This window comes from Numida meleagris, chromosome 9 (assembly GCF_002078875.1).
Source record: "Numida meleagris isolate 19003 breed g44 Domestic line chromosome 9, NumMel1.0, whole genome shotgun sequence".
NCBI classification, from domain to species: Eukaryota; Metazoa; Chordata; class Aves; order Galliformes; family Numididae; genus Numida; species Numida meleagris.
In genome coordinates, this window is record NC_034417.1 from 10,861,867 (window position 1) to 10,880,665 (window position 18,799).

An 18,799-nucleotide genomic window follows, 5' to 3' on the forward strand; every position below is an offset into this window, starting at 1 on the left:
ACTGGGGAGGGAGCTTTCTCTTTCTACTGTATACTTTACTTTAAAGTATTTTCTGTACACAGAATTAAACATTTTTATCTTCATTTGAAATATCATGAGAATCTCCTTTGATGTTAAGTCAGGAAAGAGGTACACTCCTTGCTGTTCACAGACTGTGTAATTTTGGATATTTTAAAAGACACTACTAGTTTTCTACTTGCATCCATGTTTAAGTTTCTTTTTGGAAAGCAGAAATACATTTGAGAGAGAACTATGATTTAATATAAGGCTAGAAGCTGCAAATACAAAAGAAGAAACTGGAAATCTGAATAATATCTTCAAAAACATCAGTGCTTCATGAGGTATTCTAAATTTCAAGAGCAGTATGTTCAGTAGGGTGATACTTCTGGTCTGCTCTGCTAAGCCACGTTCTGCAGAGATTTATGGGATAGACCGTGCTCACTCTAGTTTGCAGGATTCTTTATGGTATTTATATTAGACAGTGCAAAAGTTGTTGATGTAATTTCATGATGGTGGTCTTCAACCATAACACAACATGTAATTAACGTGATGAAAAACACTGCTTTTCAAAGAAACTTTGGCATGCTTTTATAGAAGTGTATGCAGACTTCTTGAGTTTGCAGTGCATATCTGAATGCAAATACGCATGCTTGATTTCCCCCGAGTGTTGTGTGATCTGTTATTATTACTGACCTGGAAATTATTCTCCTTTCCCTGTTTGACTATCACTTTTGTCTGGGTTATATGCATCCCTGAAACCAGATGTGCACACTTGATATATTTCCATTACCTAAAATTATCATGTATATTTATTATCTCAAAGTTGTACAGTTTGAAGCAGTAACAGTTGGTTGCAACTGCACATTTCATGACTGAGATATGTTACACTGACCAAAAGACTTCCTAAGACAAAATACAGAGTATTGTAAGGAATCTACATTATCTTGGGCATTGCTATGGACCTCTTGAAACAAGGGGAGAAAATTCAGATTTTAGTTTTCTAAAGCATGTCTGTGTAGATTTTACAGAGGCATCCACCATGTGGTGGAATCAGAATTGCTTCCAGTTAGCAAGGACAAGGCTGAACCGACCTGTTCTGATTCCATCCAGAAGAGAGCAGCACTATATACCCGTGGCTGAACATGTCCTCACAGAACAGATTCAGAAAACGACCAAAACCAATCACCTACTCCCTTCAGTAATAGCCTGACGTGTAATACAAAGTAAATGCCTGTTTAATGACAAACTGATTTCTTTCAGTCACGTAGAGGGTAGTAGAAAGGGGATGGGAGTTGACATCAAACGTTGGCTGTTGCATTTTAGCTCTAAGAGTAATTTACTTTCTATTGCCATCTTGCTTGAAAAAAAGAAAAAAAAGACTGGTGATGTAGGAAATGACTGCTTATGAGTCTGAATATATATATTTTTTAAAAAAGGAATTAAAGTAGGGGGTGTATGATGTCATCCAAAAATCTACTTTTGCAATAACTTTCCATAGGGACACAAAACAGATTTTATAGGGCTGAGTTCTTGCATACCCTACAACATCACAACATGCACCCGAGACTTTATTAGCCCAGTTACCTTCACAATTTTCCTGTGAGGTCAGTAACTAGTATTCTGACTGAGGCACAAAGTCTTTGCTGATCTGCACCAAAAGGCTGAAAATCAAACTTAATTCAAGCAGTGGCTGGAGTTTTCATATCTCCTGAGCTCCAGACCAGCTCAGCTACCTGTCGATAGCCCTTCCCCCCTCCTTGCTGAGAAGAACACATCCCCAGAGCACACACCATACTCGCATGGCATTTGCTCAAAGGAACTATCATGGGAGCAGAGTGGGCTTTCTTTGCCCCCACCATACAGCTGAGCTGCATGGTCAGAGCAAGGGGAAAACCCATATCTCTTTATAGTAAAGAGTGTTGCAAAGATATGGAAGAGAAACAGAGACCACTTTCCAGCTGTCCCCTTAAAAGAATTCTCTTCCATCACAACAGAATACAAATAGTACTCAAGAAGGAAAGCCTCATAAAATATTCTGTGAATGGTGATAACACACAGAGGTACGCAAATGGGAACATCATCACTATTTGCTCTTGCACTCCTTCAGCCTGTGGAATGACTACTGTGACTATTTTCCAAATTAGAGCCCTTATTCTGATTCCCAGCTGCTGCTCTTTGTTCTTGTTTGTGCAAGATAAGGCTGAGAAAAAGCAAAAGGAGCCTGGAGATTTCTGTCAAACTGCAGGAGAGTGAGAAACCTGGGTGCCCCCCCACGCCTGGAATGGAAGGAGATGGAGAAATAGCTGAGGGGTAAGGATGGGCACAGCTTGAGCTACTGTATCCTCTGTAGACAAAGGGTAAGGATATGCTCCTTTGATGAAGCAGGGAACACTGAATGTTGGAAGAGCAAGCTAACTATATTTCACTCAAATGAGTTTTTCCAGCATATTCCTATGAAGGCAGAGAGACTCAGTCTACAGGACATTGGTGAAGGGTAGAATCTCTGCAGTGACTTTCTGAAGAAAGAAGTCCTTGTTCTGTAGATATTACTAACAAGAACGTTGTTACTCTGCATATGGCAGTAGTAAGTAAGTTGTTACTTTAGAGAATGCTTTATTCAAGCTGTTCACAGCCTGAGAAGCCTGCATATACCTCTCTCTTGCACATGGCCTCTGTGCTCAGGAATCCAACGTAAGGTTTATATCATCCCACACAGAGGTGCAGATGTCGGCTTCCCAGGGCAGCAATAACGTGTCTCCTCTCTGGTAAGTTATGTTGTTTTGCCAGTGATTCCTCTGAAGTCACTCTGGCGGCTCCCAACGCTTCCACATCTCTACACGCCCTACACTCACACAGCTTGTTCTCTTTGAGAATTTTTGGCTGGCCACTATTTGAATGTGATAAGATATATCTGTCCAGATTTTGAACTTGCCGAAACTGGCAGAGCTCACTCAGAGTTAAGTGTTTTGCATCTACACAATATCTGTTTCATGCTGTCTTACCAGCAAAGGTACTAAACTTTCATAGAATTTCTGTTGCACTGATCGCGTAGAAATGCAGCTCCAATACATTTGCAGTGGAGATGGGGGTGTAGAAATTAGTAAAACTTCTTTGGTCTTTTGAAGTGTTATATTTTGACCTACTTCAATAAGCTAATAATCACAAGCCAGTATAAGCAGCCAACAGGAGCCTACATGCACACATAACTTACAGCCCTTGTTGAGATGTGACTCCGGTGTCATATGCCCTGGTATACTGATTTCTTTGAAATTATTCCCAGCTTCTATTACCATCAATGACAGTGGAATTAGGTTTAACACAAATATGCAGTCCTATGCATATGCAATTGAGCAATGTATTGATATATATGTGAATAATTTACCTTTGCAAAGAGTACTGACACACACTGTCATTCTTATAAATTATCAGATTCAGATAAAACAAACATTTTTCTGTAAAAGGGCTTGCAAAATTACTGTAATTAAAAATATTAATTTCGGAATTAAAATGAGAGCTCTGAAATCTTTTTGTCTGCTCAGCTTTTCTATAGCATAGGTTTCTCATTACAGACATCAAAAAAACATTACTTGCAACTCATGGTTTCTTTATTAATATTTTTTAAAAATTAGAAAGCCTATACCGAGGCATTCCGTTTTATTACTGTGACTGAATGGATGCAAGGACCAGCTGCTCCTGAATCTTTAATAGAGAGAAAGAGGAGGTAAAAACCACCCAGAATGGTTCAGTTCATCCCTGACTATTCCCCTTCTGGTAGCTGGGTTTATGGCTTTAAGTCTGAACGAGAAGGGCATGTGGGGCTTCTGAACTTGAGGGAAATACTACTAAGCGGTAAGAGATTTGCAGACAGCAAATGAGTAGAAAGTGTGTTTCACCTACATTTGTAAAATTCAAAAGAGCATTAAGGATGGGAACTAACAATAATGGTAATAAGAGAACACATTACAGAAATCCCTACATTAAATGAACAGAGGCTATAGAACAAGAAGATTGGCACTCAAAGATTTAAAAGACTGAAGCAAAGAATCAGTTCACGCTTGAGAAGACAAATCTGGATTGGCCTGGATGCAAAAATAAAACCGTTCCAAAAATTGTAGAAGGATGCCAATATATGATATTTCTTACAATTCAAACTAATGGGAGTTTTGCTAGAGACTTTGGCAGGCACAAGTTTGATGAACACTTACAGTTTTGCATTCAGGAATTAAAAGCAACTGATTTGCATATTAAACACATACATCGGTAGGCAATAATTGCACATAATTCACAGCTTTACCAGTTTAAGTTAGTAGCTGCAGAAACACAAAACAAATGGCTACAAGTGCTTCTGTGAATCTCTTAACTGGAGCAGAATGAGACCTGGCTTACCACAGAGGGATCGCCACTTTGTGACATTTCCTTTTCTAATACCAGTTTATGGAACAGGCCTGAAAGCAGAAGGGTGCTCATGGGGAGCCGAGCTGACAGGGCTACAACTTAACAGGGTGATGTTTCAACAGTACATTTACAAGTTAGCAACTATGTGCAATCCAAGGAGCGCCAAAAGGCACAGGGGCCAGGGGTAGGGGACTGAAGGAAATCAAAAGCCATCAGAAACGTGCTTGCTGAGCTTACGTGGAAACATCGCTAGCCAGCAAACTCTTCAGAAAAGTTTTCCAAGTAATTCAAAGCTGAATTGATCACTCTGTACATACTTGATCCACCTTAAAGCCTTACCTTTTTATATGTAGGCTTGCCCTCCACTCCCCTTAAATCAGGGGAGCTGGCAGTAAATGCTGCTCTGAGCAAACCCCGCAGCCTGGCTCTCTGCAAGAACTCTTTGATCCAGCCCTCCTCCTCTCACTGCATTGTTGTCTCCTTCCCAGGTTGGATTCTAACTCTCTTTTCTGTTCTGAAAAATATGCTCACCTGCATGCTGAATGGAATCTTATGGCCTGTACCCTAAACTCCAAAGGTATTTTTAGTTTAGCTGCATCTCTTTAACCTATGCGTGCTGACATATTAGAAGCTGTTTGTGAACCCTTTTCAACGACAGCCTGGCCCTGGACTAAGTCCAGGTAGTTTAGCTGTGTTTAGGCTTCCCCATTCAATGCAAGGCAGCAGAAAGGTATTTTCAGAACTTGTTTCTCCACTTCACTGGTTTTACAGTGTATAATGTTACTAAAGATTCATCAGAAACAACCTCTGGTTTTGCCACAGTTCTTTTCAGAGCACTTAGAGAACCAGAGGTATAAAACCAGATCCCTTCTACTCTCTTAAAAACAGATTTCTGTAACTACACCTGTAACCACTAGGACACTCATTTTTTCCAGAGCTATATAGACTTGCTACCAACAACTACAAAATACCTGTATTCTGAGAAATCAGGTGCTCAAATGTACGGAGTGGCTACTCCGCAGCGTGCATCTCCACCTTCTCCTTTTGAGTCAGAAATAGATGACACGATCTAGTTTTTGAACCTCTTGCTTTCTACAAGGAAAAAAAAAAAGATATAAATAAAAAAAAAAGGGAGCAATATATGTGCATAGTAATGGTGGGCATATCCAGGCCCAGTTCAAACCTCATGTAAAGATCTGATTCTGCAACTGCATGTACTCACAGCATCACAGATGAAAACATCTCTGGAACTGAGCCTCAGTCAGTGGAAGTTGCCACAGGCATTCCAGAGCAACTATGAGAAGCTCAGAAAAATAGTGGTGCTACTATTCTGAAGTGAGGTTACTTCCTTCAACATCTGTGGTGAATACGTGATCCAGGCTGCTGTAAGCATCACACGTATTTAAAACTAACAGGAGATGTTAAGGCTTGGTGCGGCCATGTTGTGGTCATTAGGAGGAGGGAGCTACACAAATGTTTCATGAGATACATATGGTATTCTAGGGGCACTGAGGGCTTAGCCTGTTCTCGTAAATCTCCCATCCTGTTCAGACTTTAGAGAAACAACAAAAATACCCTTTCAAAAATATAAAATATAAATTGAGCTGAAAATATTCGTCTTAACATAGTTCTCAGTGCTGAGATATTTACCTTCTCTTTAGCTGATGGCATTTAAAGTAATGTCTCCCCTTGCCTACTGCTTAAGGAAAAAATCAGTGAAATATCTGATAACATTTATGATATCATTTCCAATGGCTCATTACAATAATAACACTTCCTTCCTATGGAATAAGTCAGTTCCACTGTCAAAACAGTGCTCTCTACAGAGGGAATGCATTTTCAAAATTATTGTTAGAACAGAAGTGAAGAACAGGTATTTATTCAATCATGAAAGCCTACTTTTCTGAATCAACCAGAGGCATTATTATTTGCTTTTATTAACACATACAAAACTGTTAGGATATACAAATGCGTTTCCTTTTTGGACACAGTGGAAGCTATATTAATGGGCATTACAGCATTAGTTCACAGCACACTGTTTCAAAAAAAAAAACAACAAAAAACAAACAACACCATTTAAGATTAAACAAATAAGTTTATATATATATATACACACATATATAAAAAGAGCTCAAAATAGCTGTATAACAAATAAGTGATTTACACTATCAAAAGGCTGGAAGCAGTTGTGTCTCCTACAGTTGTGCCCTTAGCTTTCATCCACAATCTCTGCTAATACGAGGTCTCATTTAAAGCAAACAAAGAAAAATTCCAAAACATCGACCCCTCTTGCCAAAACACAAAAGAACCCAAAACAATGGGACAGCTCTCCCCAGGCTAACAGCTCCTCCTTACAGCTTCAAGCACAAATGGGTTATTTTAAATATCACATAAACCTACTGTAAATTAAAAAAATAGAAGATTACTTTACACAATGCATGGAAACCATTTCTACTGAGCACAAACATTTACAACTGTCACGTTTTTTTCCTTGCATAACCCATACTCACACACAAACCAGTTTTCAAAAGAATTAATGAAATATTCAGTCCACTTTTGCTTTCTTTATACAATATGAAATGGTTACAATACCGTAGTATACTTTAGAATAAGTTAAACATCAAGACATATGGCAATAGCATTGTACTAGTCTTTCTACATAGATACCAAATCCAGAAATTCAGTCTATTTTTATTTAGTCACAAAAATGAATAAAGACTAATATCCAGTTATACTGGAAAGCTAGACTAGAAACCACAAATACTGTAAGCACTTTGGTATAATATGTACAGGTTGTGCTGCCAATATCATGCCTGCACACTACAACTGATCAGGTGGTTTCAGTTGGTGAATAAAAAAAAGTTACTGTAAGACTTGCTTTAGTATTTCTTTTTCCATGTGGAAATCATTCAGTCAAAGAAGATGCACCACAAGAACATACACAGCATTTGTATGATGTGAGTACAAATTAAAGTGAATTTTTAAATACAATGCAAGACCAATCTTAAGTGCATAGAACATAATGCAGAATACTGTTAATTACAGGGACAAGTACAAGGGTTTTAAACATTTTAACAGATACTGAACAATGTCCTCATTAAAAGAGATATGAATTAGAGTAAGCATTCTACCATTATGAAGATCAACATGTGTTTTATGCCACCAGTAAGACAAAACAATAAGTGATGTATCGTGAAAGGTATCTGCTGCATCTATTTTTTTTCTCTCTCTCTCTCAATGGCTTGGAATTGCACCTTCAAACTCTTAAAGCAGTTTGGATTTTCACATTGTTTCCCCCTTCCCCCACCCCCTATTTTTAACAAAATGTTTTCTCTTCCTGAAAGAGAAACTCAAAGTGCATTTTAACTTTTTTTTTTTTTCCTATTTCATGGATGCATTTGCTGCAGTTCAGAAATTTTAGCTAACCCTTTTCTAACTTGCTTTCTTTCTGCCTCTACAATCTATAAGAGTCTCTCAGTTAATTAGGCAACCCTGTCAAGTTAAGCGGCCTCTCCTTTTGCAAAGTAAACAGTTTCAAATTCTAAAAGAACCAAAACATTGCAATCTGTATTCAAGTGAATTTCCCACTTGAAGAGTAAGGACTGCAGGATTTCAGAAGATTTGGGCTTCTTTCGATTTCAAGATACAGCAAACTGCAAATGCCACGTTCAATTAATACTGCGAGTCATCTTCAGATTAAGGTGTCAGGAATGAAGTGGTTGCCCCAGAACTCTCAAGCCAATCAGAGGAAACAACACAATTGTAACAATTTCTTACACAGCACAACAACTCATTTTACACGTAAACACAAGGGATGACGGTTCTCATTTGAAGCTCCTACTGCTGGTAAATAATACTTCATAGGTATCAGAAATATTTTAGTTAATGACTCCGTATCTTCCCCATTTCAAAACTGCTTTCTCTTCCTTACAGAAGCTCTAGCTATTTCATGTCAAACTAAACAATTGCACAAAAACTACAGCACCAAGCTTTGCTAAATGAAACTGCTGGAGAGCACACAGGAGAAAAGAATTTGACCGTGGTTGTTGAGTGAGCTAGAAGTCAAAAATGAATTTAAACAAAACTAACTTTAACACATTCCTTAGTTGAAATGATTAATTCCTAGAAGAAATAAATTCGGATAAGCCATGACCTTACTGTAGGCTAGTTGGTGACCCAGCCAGACTTTTGTGCAGATTAGGGTTTTGACTGTGCCTGTTCCGACTGCGAACAGATGAAAACATAGTGTTGCAACCTGGGATTTTGCATTTGTGGAGCTGGCGGAGATGCACAGTTTTGTAATGAGCCCTGAAAGTTCCCTTATTACTGTAAGTTTTTTGACATATGTGACAAGTTATTGGCAAACTGGAAGGTAAATTTATAAAGTTCTGATTAACTTTCTCAATTAAATTACAGTCTTGGTAGAGTTCATCACTGGGCATTAGGCTGGGTCCTTCACAGCTTTCATCACTATCATCCAAGGGCATGGTGCACACTTCACTTCCTCCATCAGAATCCCAAGAAGAATGAGCACTGCTCTCAGATTTAATGCTGGAAGTAGTGCTTAGATCCAGAACAGCTCCATCATTCAATGGATCGTATCCGTAACTCTCAGAACAGGGTTCTCTAATTTTGCTCATTGGAAAAACCAAGCTGCCTGTTCTGTTCATTCCTTTGAAGATTACAGAAGTATGTCCAACATGTTGTTTTAAAGAGACATCTTGACAAAACTCCTTAGCCATGTCTTTCAAGAGGTATGTTGCATTGAAATGGTTGTTGAATTCCAGTGTATCTTTAGTCAGAAGCTTATGATGAAGATTTAGGTTTGAACTATGTCTAAAAGAACAAAGACAAGCTTAGCAAGAAAGTGTTTTGCCTCACTTAACAGTTCTTTCAAAAGGATCATTACAAAGAGAAAAATCAATATTCAGTAGCATGCAAGAACTGTATGCTTCTCATTTGAAGAACAGCCACAGAGAGAGTGCACATGGATGATTTATACATGTGACTGGGTATCTGCAATTGCTTATACTGGTATATATCAGAAATAATTCACAGAAATCAATGTTTCTGATTCTGTCCTGCATTGTGAATAGCTGTTCACTCCACTAGATCTAGTGCTGGGCCTAAAAGAGCTGGTGAATGGATTAAAACATTCTGGGTGCTGAACTGAGGCCAGAAAATGGACTGAGAGTAAGAGGAAATGAGATCCTTTCCCAATGGACAAAGCAGGAAGGGAGTGATACTTGAGACTGCAAAATATACTGATGCTCTCTTAAGGACTGTAACCATGCACCAGGAGGCAGCTACACACATCAGTACAGAGCTTTTCCTTGAAAGGAATTTCCTTGAATGAAGGGATGTTGCACTTAATGCAACTTCCAGTTTTTGAATGGGCATCTCTGGATTCATTTTAAAACCACCAAAACATACAGAATCACTGCTCTTCATTGAATATCATCCATCAGTTCACTGGGAACTTCCAGACTCTGTTTAGAAGATTGAATTTATTGCAAGACAGGGAAAACATTTATTTTCCCCTTGCCACCACCTAAGTCAGTTTCATCCAAAGTATACAAAAGGATACAAATACTTTGCACCTGCACTTACAGCACTCTATGTTAAAGAAGCTCCTGCAAAGTTGCTCCAAATAATTACTCTTTTGCACAAAGCTTGTAAAATCCCTGTGAATTGACTTTTGTACCCCTTCTAAAGAAGTTATTTATTTAAAAATTAGTTAAATAAATCATCTTCCAAAGACACCAGTGTTAGAACTTAACTGAATATATTGATGTGGGAAGGAATTTGTGGCATGTGAATGCAAATTTTACTGCTGGCCTTCTTTCCTGTGGCCCATATCGCAATTAGAGTGGAGAGGAATTCACATCTGGGAAGATGCAGGCAGCAGACCAGGGTATGAAGCCCTGCCAGCAGCAGATGAATCTACGCATCTCACATGCAGCGGCCAGTCCTCAAAGACTGGCTCATCCTCTCTGGACTACATCAGCTGGCTCCAGCACTCCTAGCAGATTACAGACAATCTAAACCTTGTGTCACTCTGAACTACTATCCAGGCACGCTTTCTGCAGTCAAGATCTGCTGTAACACTGTTATAGGAGTGTTAAAAAACTTACAAGACTTAGTCCCACTTTAACAGAATTGTTATCTACCACTTCTCAATTCAGACACATAACTGACAGACAATAATAAAACTTCAGTTCTTGTTTCTAAGCCTATGTGCAAAATAGACTGAAATAAAATGACTATCAGCAACACAATACTGCAGACAACAGTAAACTGAATCAGGCTCATGGTATTGTTTAGGGTTTAGTATGCAATTTCACATTAAAGCACTACCAATACACACCAGATAGCATTATTTCAACTAGCAACACATAAGATTGATTTTGTACTGACACAGGGTAATCTTGCTTTTATTATAGCATTTCTCCTACAAGGTTGTTCAAAATCCTTGTGTAATGGAAGAACAAGGATAAGTGAAGATTTCCTGAATTGATCTCATTGCTTTTTCATTAAAAAAAAAAATACTGTATACATTAAAATACGCATGAAAGTATGCATTAAACATATAAGTCCACACATGCATCTACTGGAAAATAGCTGAATTCATACCCTTGTGGCTTTCCCTTTATGTTCTAAAGTATTCTCTCAACTATTGAAGACTTTATCAGTTATGAAATTTTCATGGCTTTATTTAATACCTTGTAGTCTAGTGGAAAGGAAATGTTTCTTTCAATGGATTTTCATTTCATGAATGTTCTGATAAGTTATCGTACCTGTTATATGAGGATACACAAAATCTTTGCAGGCTCCATTCCTCCAACACTCATTTCAATTTCAAACTAGGCTCCATTGTGATGGTAAAATAAATACAATTTTGTTTATAATTTCTTACCTGTCTCGACTTCTACGAGAAGGGAAAGCAGCATTACAGCCCTCAACTGTGCAAATATGCATTTCTTTGAGATGTACATTTTTAAAATGCATTTTTACACTGTAAGGGTTTTTAAAAGTCTTCTTACAGATGTCACAATGAAAGCGGCTTTCTTCCTTCTGAATCCCTAGTGCATGTTGGCTGACATGATCCATATCTTTAGAGTCTTCAAAACAAGTAATGGCAGCACCCCTGTTTGACAAAGTGCTGAAAAAGCCCCCGGTCAGCAAGTGGTGTTGCAATTCAGGGCAGTCATCTTTAGAAATCCTGCGTTTTGACTGCTCTTTAACATACATGGGGGATTCAGTCATTGGTTTTATAACATCATTGTGGTGGTGAATTGGATCTTCATATACAATCTCACTGGAAACTATTTTTAATGGTTGATTTTCTTCTGGTTTAACCTCTTTCTCACAGTGATGCAATTCATTCTCAGAGATATCCTTGATGCATTGGTTATCTGGTGCAAAGACAGATTCAAAATACTTTGGGCCCTCTACCCCAGAGATAGATTTCCACGAATTACCTGAATGGGGGTGATTTTCCACCCCGTCGGACACCTGCTTCTCTATCTTATGCTCACAGGACTCAAGCTCTCCATCGCTTACCACTTGTAGACGTGTATCATCTTCAGAACTGGCAACATCACTATTTTCATTAGGTGTTTCAACAACTTCTTTCTCTATCTTAATAGGCATACTTGATTTACGAGATTTCTTCTTGGGTAGCATGTCAAAGGGCAATTCATTTGAAATAAGCTGCTCTGGTATTGAGGAAGAAACAAGAGGCAGAGATGGAAGAGAACCTGGAGTATTAGCAAGCTCAGCTGGTGTAACTGGACTACGGTAAAATGGAAGAACAGGCTGTACTGTTTTTAGATTTGGGAAGAGGACACCATTCTGTCCAATACTGGGAAATCCAGTCTGACCCTTTGCGTCTGTACAAGAGCTGGCATAGCTAGTAACCGTTCTGCTATCCGGAGCTAAAATTGTAAATTCTGTCCTTTTACTATCTCCAGGTCCAGCAATGGTCAACCCATTTCTCAGATCTTTGTCCCTGTTATTTCTGTTCATTGGCATATGGAGTCTGGGGTTAGGATTCGCACTGTGACGATTTCGACTACGCAAAGAGCTAAATACCATATTGCAGCCCTCAATTGTACATTTGTGCTTTATCTTCAGATGAACAGCATTGTAATGTATTTTCAAAGTACCTTTGTCATAAAATGTCTTTTCACATGCAGTGCAGAAAACACGCCCTTTCCTTGGTCCAGTGCCATTTTTTTCAACAGATTTCATTTTGGTTTCTGGAGAGAGTGCTGTCATTTCAAGCTTTGCTGCTATATTATGTGAACTTGAATCGCTTAAAAGGGCATCATCTTCTGTTTTAGTGGTGACATCTGGACCATTTATGATCCTCTCATTTTCAACTTGAAATGGTGCAGAACTAGAAGTTAGGAAGCTGCTTTCAGTAAAAGGTAGGTGGATATCTTGTTTAGTTTCATTGCTGTGGTCTTGACCTTGCTCAATCAAGTGTCTTTCTGGTGGTGAGCCTATCAAAGGTGGAGGCACTGGACTGAAAAACTGGAACGGCAGCATGAAAGCCATGTTATTCACAATATTCTCAAAGGGATGAATGTTGGTGGGGCTCATTTTGTCCAAGGAAGCTGAAAAGTTAGGACTATGTTGATTGCAGCTCTCAATGAATGCCCTAATATCCAAATTTGCAGTCGGTGGTGGTATTATAATTGACTGCCCTTCTTTCTCCTGAATTGCCATTAACTCTACAATGGACTTAGTTTCTCCAAAACGAAGAAATTGCTGCAAAGTAGCCAGCTCTTCATCATTGGTCATTATGCTCCAGTGATCCAACACCTTTCCTGAAGCATCCTACAGCAAAAACAAAATAAAATACAAAATTAATGAGTGAGATAGGAAAAAAGAAAGCCCCTTTCCCCTCCCATCTCTCCCCTCCTCCCAGTCTCTTCTCTGCCCATCTCCCCACAGACTAGAAACTCTTCAGAAAAATCATGAAATTATTCTATTTAACAAGAGATTAATGGTAATTCTTGATATTTTCTTCAAATTTTACCACATTGGCTTTATTATTTCTTTCTGAACAGAATTTTTTTCCACAAAAATTAAGACACATCATTTGAACAACTGCACTATCTAACAACAGACAGCAGAGATGGAGCAATCAGACCACGATTTAGCTCCTCATTTAAGTCAAGCATTCTTTAATTGCAAGTTTAATAATCTTCCAAGTAACTAAGATCAGAGAACAAATGAACCTGTATTGATCTATTGCCAGTGTTCACAGAGCACAGCTGTAATTACACTGGAGTGTTGGAGTTCTTTCAAACTCTAGCTATGCCTAACTTTTCCCAATAACTACAATAAATATTTTATCACAGAACATGTATTTGATGGCCTACTGAGATTTTTCACAGTGCATGTAAGAGTTTCTAAGATGATGAAGAACGTAACATTATAAATTTTTCATGTGGTAGAGGTTCAAGGTAATTGATTCCATATTTTTAATCCTAACACTAAAAAGCAAGATTATCAAGACCATTAAATATTGATTCGTGTCATAATATAAGATCATCATATTACTTTACATAAAAGGTAACTTCCATAGTAGCAAGGACTAACATCAGTGTAAGCACACAGGGCCCAATTTATCCTTGATGTAGCTCCAGTAAACTCAGGAGCACTACATCAGTGATGAAGATTGTCCCTGGTGCTTGAAACGATGGCAAGTTTATTTGTCAGTGTATTATTCTGCTGTATTAAAGTAAACTTGCTTTTTCAATAATACTTTGGGTAAATTTGGAAGCCTTTCCCAGTAATCCTTCTTTTCCCCCTTTCTTTTCCCCTTTTTTTTTTCCTCCTTCATTTACTTTCATTGATAGATTTGAGCAAAGAGGAAAGATTTCAGTTAGGCTTGAATAAGAGGAGAGCAATGACCAAAAATTAACCCTTCCTTTTCTGGTGCTGCTCTTCTACAAGTCTATTACTGCCTTTCAGATGCACTACACTGTTAGCACTTTGTGAACTACTGAAAATATCAAGCCAGAAAATATTCTGAAATATAACTCAATTATCACAGTTATAGAAAAAAACCCTCTCAGTGCAATACCTGCAGCACATATCCACGTATATAATCCTGTAGTGTCCAATCCAGAGCATGGAGAATCTGTATCACCTCTTCCTGCTTCAGAACACTGAAAAGCCGATCTAGTAGAATTTTAAGGCGCACAGGAATAGCTTGGGTTCCATACAACATGAGGCTACTGATATCAAAGACAACATTGGATTGAACTATCTCCACCTGGCTTGATGGATAGAGGTTGGGAATCCTTAGTTTGCTCAGAGCTGTAAATAAAACCATAGAATGTAAATGAATGCAAGTAACAAGTGATATAAAACTGAATGTAAAGACTATTGGGGTAGGGAATGCAACACACAATAAAACAACACGTGAGGAAGGGTGTAGAACATTTTATATAGATTGTAAGAATAAGTATTACCATGTGCTACCCATCCATGCCGGCATTGGTCACATTGTCGCTGATTTATTTTCCCAGGTTTGAAACACTGACAACTACAGCTCACCAGAGTGCATCGGATAGCCTGCAAATCAATAGAAAGGTTGATACGTAATGGATAAGCATCATCTAGACTATGCACATCATACCTATGCAATATAAGCCTAATATCCATATAAATCAGAGGTAACATACAAGCCTATTCCTATCAACGCGCAGTATAAGTAATCCAGGCAAAACCTGCATTTAAGCAGAGGTAGTACTGCAAAAAGAAAATCAGTCACCAGCTAAAGCACTAGAATGAGGGCAGAAAAGTATTTAGTAATACACATAGGAGGAATCCTGTGGATCTATTTATGCTGATGCACCATTATAACAAAAATAAACTGTTCTGGGACATTTGTCTACGATATGATCCTCATGTAAGCATCACTTTTTTTCAGGAAAGCTTGAAAAAGACACACAGATGAGAGTTTTTCTGGATCTCTATAATCGCAATATTGGAAGTGCTAATGAGCAATATTAGCTCTGCAGACATACAACCCCTTATAACCAGCAGTATCCACATAGAGTATACGCATCCTGTCAAGGATGCAGAATTTCACAGATTTCATCTAAAAGTACTCCCATCTCCTCTTACATTTTGCAAGGAAATGCTTGAAAGATAACAGGCAAAACAGAACACACAGATAGCAATCAGTTGCACAGTTCAATCTGTGCATCACTTTATTTTCACCAAGGTCATTTCTAATGCGAATCAAATTAGTATTCAAAAATTCCTAATCAACAGGGCAATACAAACTTGCTTCCTGGAATATATGTTTTCTTCTGTACATGCCCATCTGCTGCAGAAGGCAGACAGAAAATTTGGAGGTCCTCGTTAAAGCTCCATAGGGACTGCCACAGAACAAAGCATTTGTATGATTCTATATCACTTAGATCTGAATGGAATATTTATTAAGGATGGGAAAGTGAAGAAATTAATGTACAGGAAGTCTGAACTGGAATACAAGAAATATTAGATTATGTGACTGCAACGTGGGTATGAATTTTTCTGCTCTTAAAACAAAATGGTTTACATCTCAAAGTACAGAGAAGCAATATGAAGTAAGGCAAAGTTATGCCCACTACTGGCTGCCGCTCAAGCTCCTTAGATCTCATGCAAAGTGGGGTCTTCCACTACTTATTAATATCCAAGGAAATGCAAAAGCAAGGTTTGAAGGAAAAAAGTAACATTTTTTTTCCCTCAATATTGGCATCTCCACATTGGCACTTCTGGCAAATGTACAAAGCAGCAAGACTTTGGACAGTCAGGGTATGAAAGGTGAAGATAGGAAATGTTTAAAATAAGAAGGGCATGGAAGAAAGGTGCTTTGAGCAGGGTTTGCTGCGGGCATTTCTTTTGGCCTGGAGAGTGACACTGGCTCAGGACAGAAGAGTATACTACATAAAACAGCCCTCTATAAACAAGCATGTGCACGAGATGGAATGCCTACTGCTTTACATGACAGCCTGGAATTTTCAAGTCTCGGTTGCTTACTTATCAAGGCCTTAGCTTACAAGCACATCTCCAAATTGCAGTGACTTGATACTGAAACTCATCTTTATTTGAAGGATTGGAACAAGTGGCAACAGCTCAATTGAAATCTCTGAATCACTTTGCCTTTAATCTTTTACAGGAGTCACTGCAAAATACCGAATTCTTGAGAAAAGCTCAGTGCTCCCCATAAAGTCATAAAACACGCATCAATACCCTACGCAGTGAGAATTGCTTCACTTTAGTAGAGGATGCATTTTCATTTAGATGCTAAAATCCCTTAATATAATGATAAAAAGCCATAAATTTCTTATGGAAAGGTTGAAAAAGAGGCATGGTTTTCTGATGATTCATTTCTATCACAAAATACCAAACAACAATGCAGTTTAATTTGTCTACTTCTGTAATACATAATGTTCTGTGACTTGCACAGACTGAACCCCTTCCACAGGCCATCCTGCTGGGTTCAGAAAGCTGAATTCCAGGAATGCATCTTTTACTGTCTCTCCTGACAGAATTACGAAAGATTACCTCCTACAACAGAAATACATACAGGGGAAAAAAGCTGTATGGTACATGTACTTGTCCTCCTGTCTTCCTCTATGGGTATAAAAGATCTTACATGTCAAAAATAGAAAACACCTAAGGGGCGCATTTTGTTTTACATGTAGGAAAGCAGCAATTAGACATGGAGCATCATTCTCCTTATATTCAAAGCATGGAATTAAGCCCTCCTCAAACCAATACATTAAACCTTCTGGACATCACTCTTGCATGTGGTTAGCTTGCGTACTGTTAACATATCAAAGGTATGCCCTCAAATCAGTACCTGCTGCTGATTTAAAAAAAAAAAAAATTACTCGTAAGAATCCCCAAGAAGAAATAAATGTCATTTTCTGGTTGGCATTGGTAGCATTTCCCATCATTTGTGGTTATCAGAGTCTGTTTCCTAAAACGTTTCCAGCAACATCTGCATTAACTTAGTCATAGAATACAACGTGGCAAAATTAACTTTCAAAACAATCCACGAGTCACAACTTCAAATCTTCACTCACTGTTCAACTTAAAAGGGCACTTTTAAAGATGCATTTTGGTTATCTCCCAAATCAACTTAGATCAGAGTTTAATGAACAAAAACACAGCAGAAATCCATGAGATTAAAATGCTTGTCTTTTGCATGTTAATCCTGTTATCCTTAGTATGCCTAGTCTAAGGTACTGTAATTACATCGAGTCTTTTAATGAGCTTTATTTTCCCAACACATGGAACATACACACAATTTCACTCTGCAGAACAAAGGAATAACTTTCTACACTGTAAAGCTTCAAAATCATAATTAAAGGATTGGATATGTAGAGGGAAATTAAAGTGGAAAGTTTTTTGTGCAGCCCTTTCATTCAGGGCTATTATTTCATTTCTTTTTTCCAGAAACATAAAGCAGATACTAATGTTAATAGAAACAAAAATAAAAGTCTCATGCTATCACCAAGGATGTTGCTATTGTTTTCCAGTCCCTCTCCCCACCAGAAGGATCTCTCCAAACCTATTATTAAATCACATTACTATTTCTTTTCTTTTGCATTGAAATTCTGATCGAATTTTCTGTGTTTTTAGCAACAAGGCTGTGAGAATCTGAACCTTGGATTTTTAATACAGGTGACTCCTCATTAAGAGATTAACCATTAAACCAGCCACCAAAAAAACACCTAACTACACATCACTGAAAAAGAAGTCTTAACCCCTGTTGCCTGGAAGTCATGACTGCTGACATTTTTTTTTTCTCCAGATATTGATGTGGTTTTGATTACGCTTCAAAAGTTACCAAACATTTCTTTTCAACCCACTCTCAGCCTTCATGGCTAAAGAAAAGCACAAGATAATGGGACAAGTTCATTCTGATTCTTGCTACATTATCAGGCTTCATTTCAGAAAATACGTCTGCGATCATCCATGCACTTTTGAAGCCCTTGGGGACCTGTGCTCACTTGCAATCTCAATGTACTAACAACAGGCTGAAAACTGTGCAGTAAGAGAAGAAGGGCAAGAGAAGTGTTTGTGATTACCCAAAGATGCAGAGGAATAACTGTATCAAACCTCATTCCACGTTCAGTGGAATCTAGTTTGACAGCTCTTCGGCATGGGAAACAAATTAAAGAGTAAATAATCCTGCAGATGCTGTCAGGCCTGAGCCACAGATCCCAGCCCACACTGGGATGGAGGCTGGCTCTGCACACAGGCACCAGGGAACAGCAGAGCAAGCCCCAGGTTCCCTGGGTACCGCTCCACATCAGCAGGGCACAGGTCAGTGCCCCACCTTGCTCCTTCACCCAGGGGAATCTCTCCCTTCCTTTGCACAGAG

At 38.5% G+C, this 18,799-nt stretch overlaps 1 protein-coding gene and 1 long non-coding RNA gene across 3 annotated transcripts in view; one reads left to right on the forward strand and one right to left on the reverse strand.

Moving 5' to 3' along the window:
- The window catches only part of LOC110403611, a 36,875-nt gene extending 18,920 nt beyond the window's left edge, over positions 1-17,955 (forward strand). Inside the window, exons 3-4 of the long non-coding RNA XR_002441757.1 lie at positions 12,741-12,827; positions 14,943-17,955. This is a non-coding gene — a long non-coding RNA (uncharacterized LOC110403611). The remainder of the gene's footprint in view (positions 1-12,740; positions 12,828-14,942) is intronic.
- The window catches only part of BNC1 (basonuclin 1), a 72,369-nt gene continuing 59,792 nt past the window's right edge, over positions 6,223-18,799 (reverse strand). Inside the window, exons 2-5 of one of the 2 annotated variants that reach the window (XM_021407055.1) lie at positions 14,886-14,988; positions 14,495-14,730; positions 11,312-13,239; positions 6,223-9,231 (exon numbers count right to left, since the gene is read on the reverse strand). In XM_021407055.1, coding sequence (XP_021262730.1) covers positions 8,550-9,231; positions 11,312-13,239; positions 14,495-14,730; positions 14,886-14,988 — 2,949 coding nt within the window. In that variant the 3' untranslated portion in view covers positions 6,223-8,549. The remainder of the gene's footprint in view (positions 9,232-11,311; positions 13,240-14,494; positions 14,731-14,885; positions 14,989-18,799) is intronic. The other variant, XM_021407056.1, reaches the window with a different exon arrangement.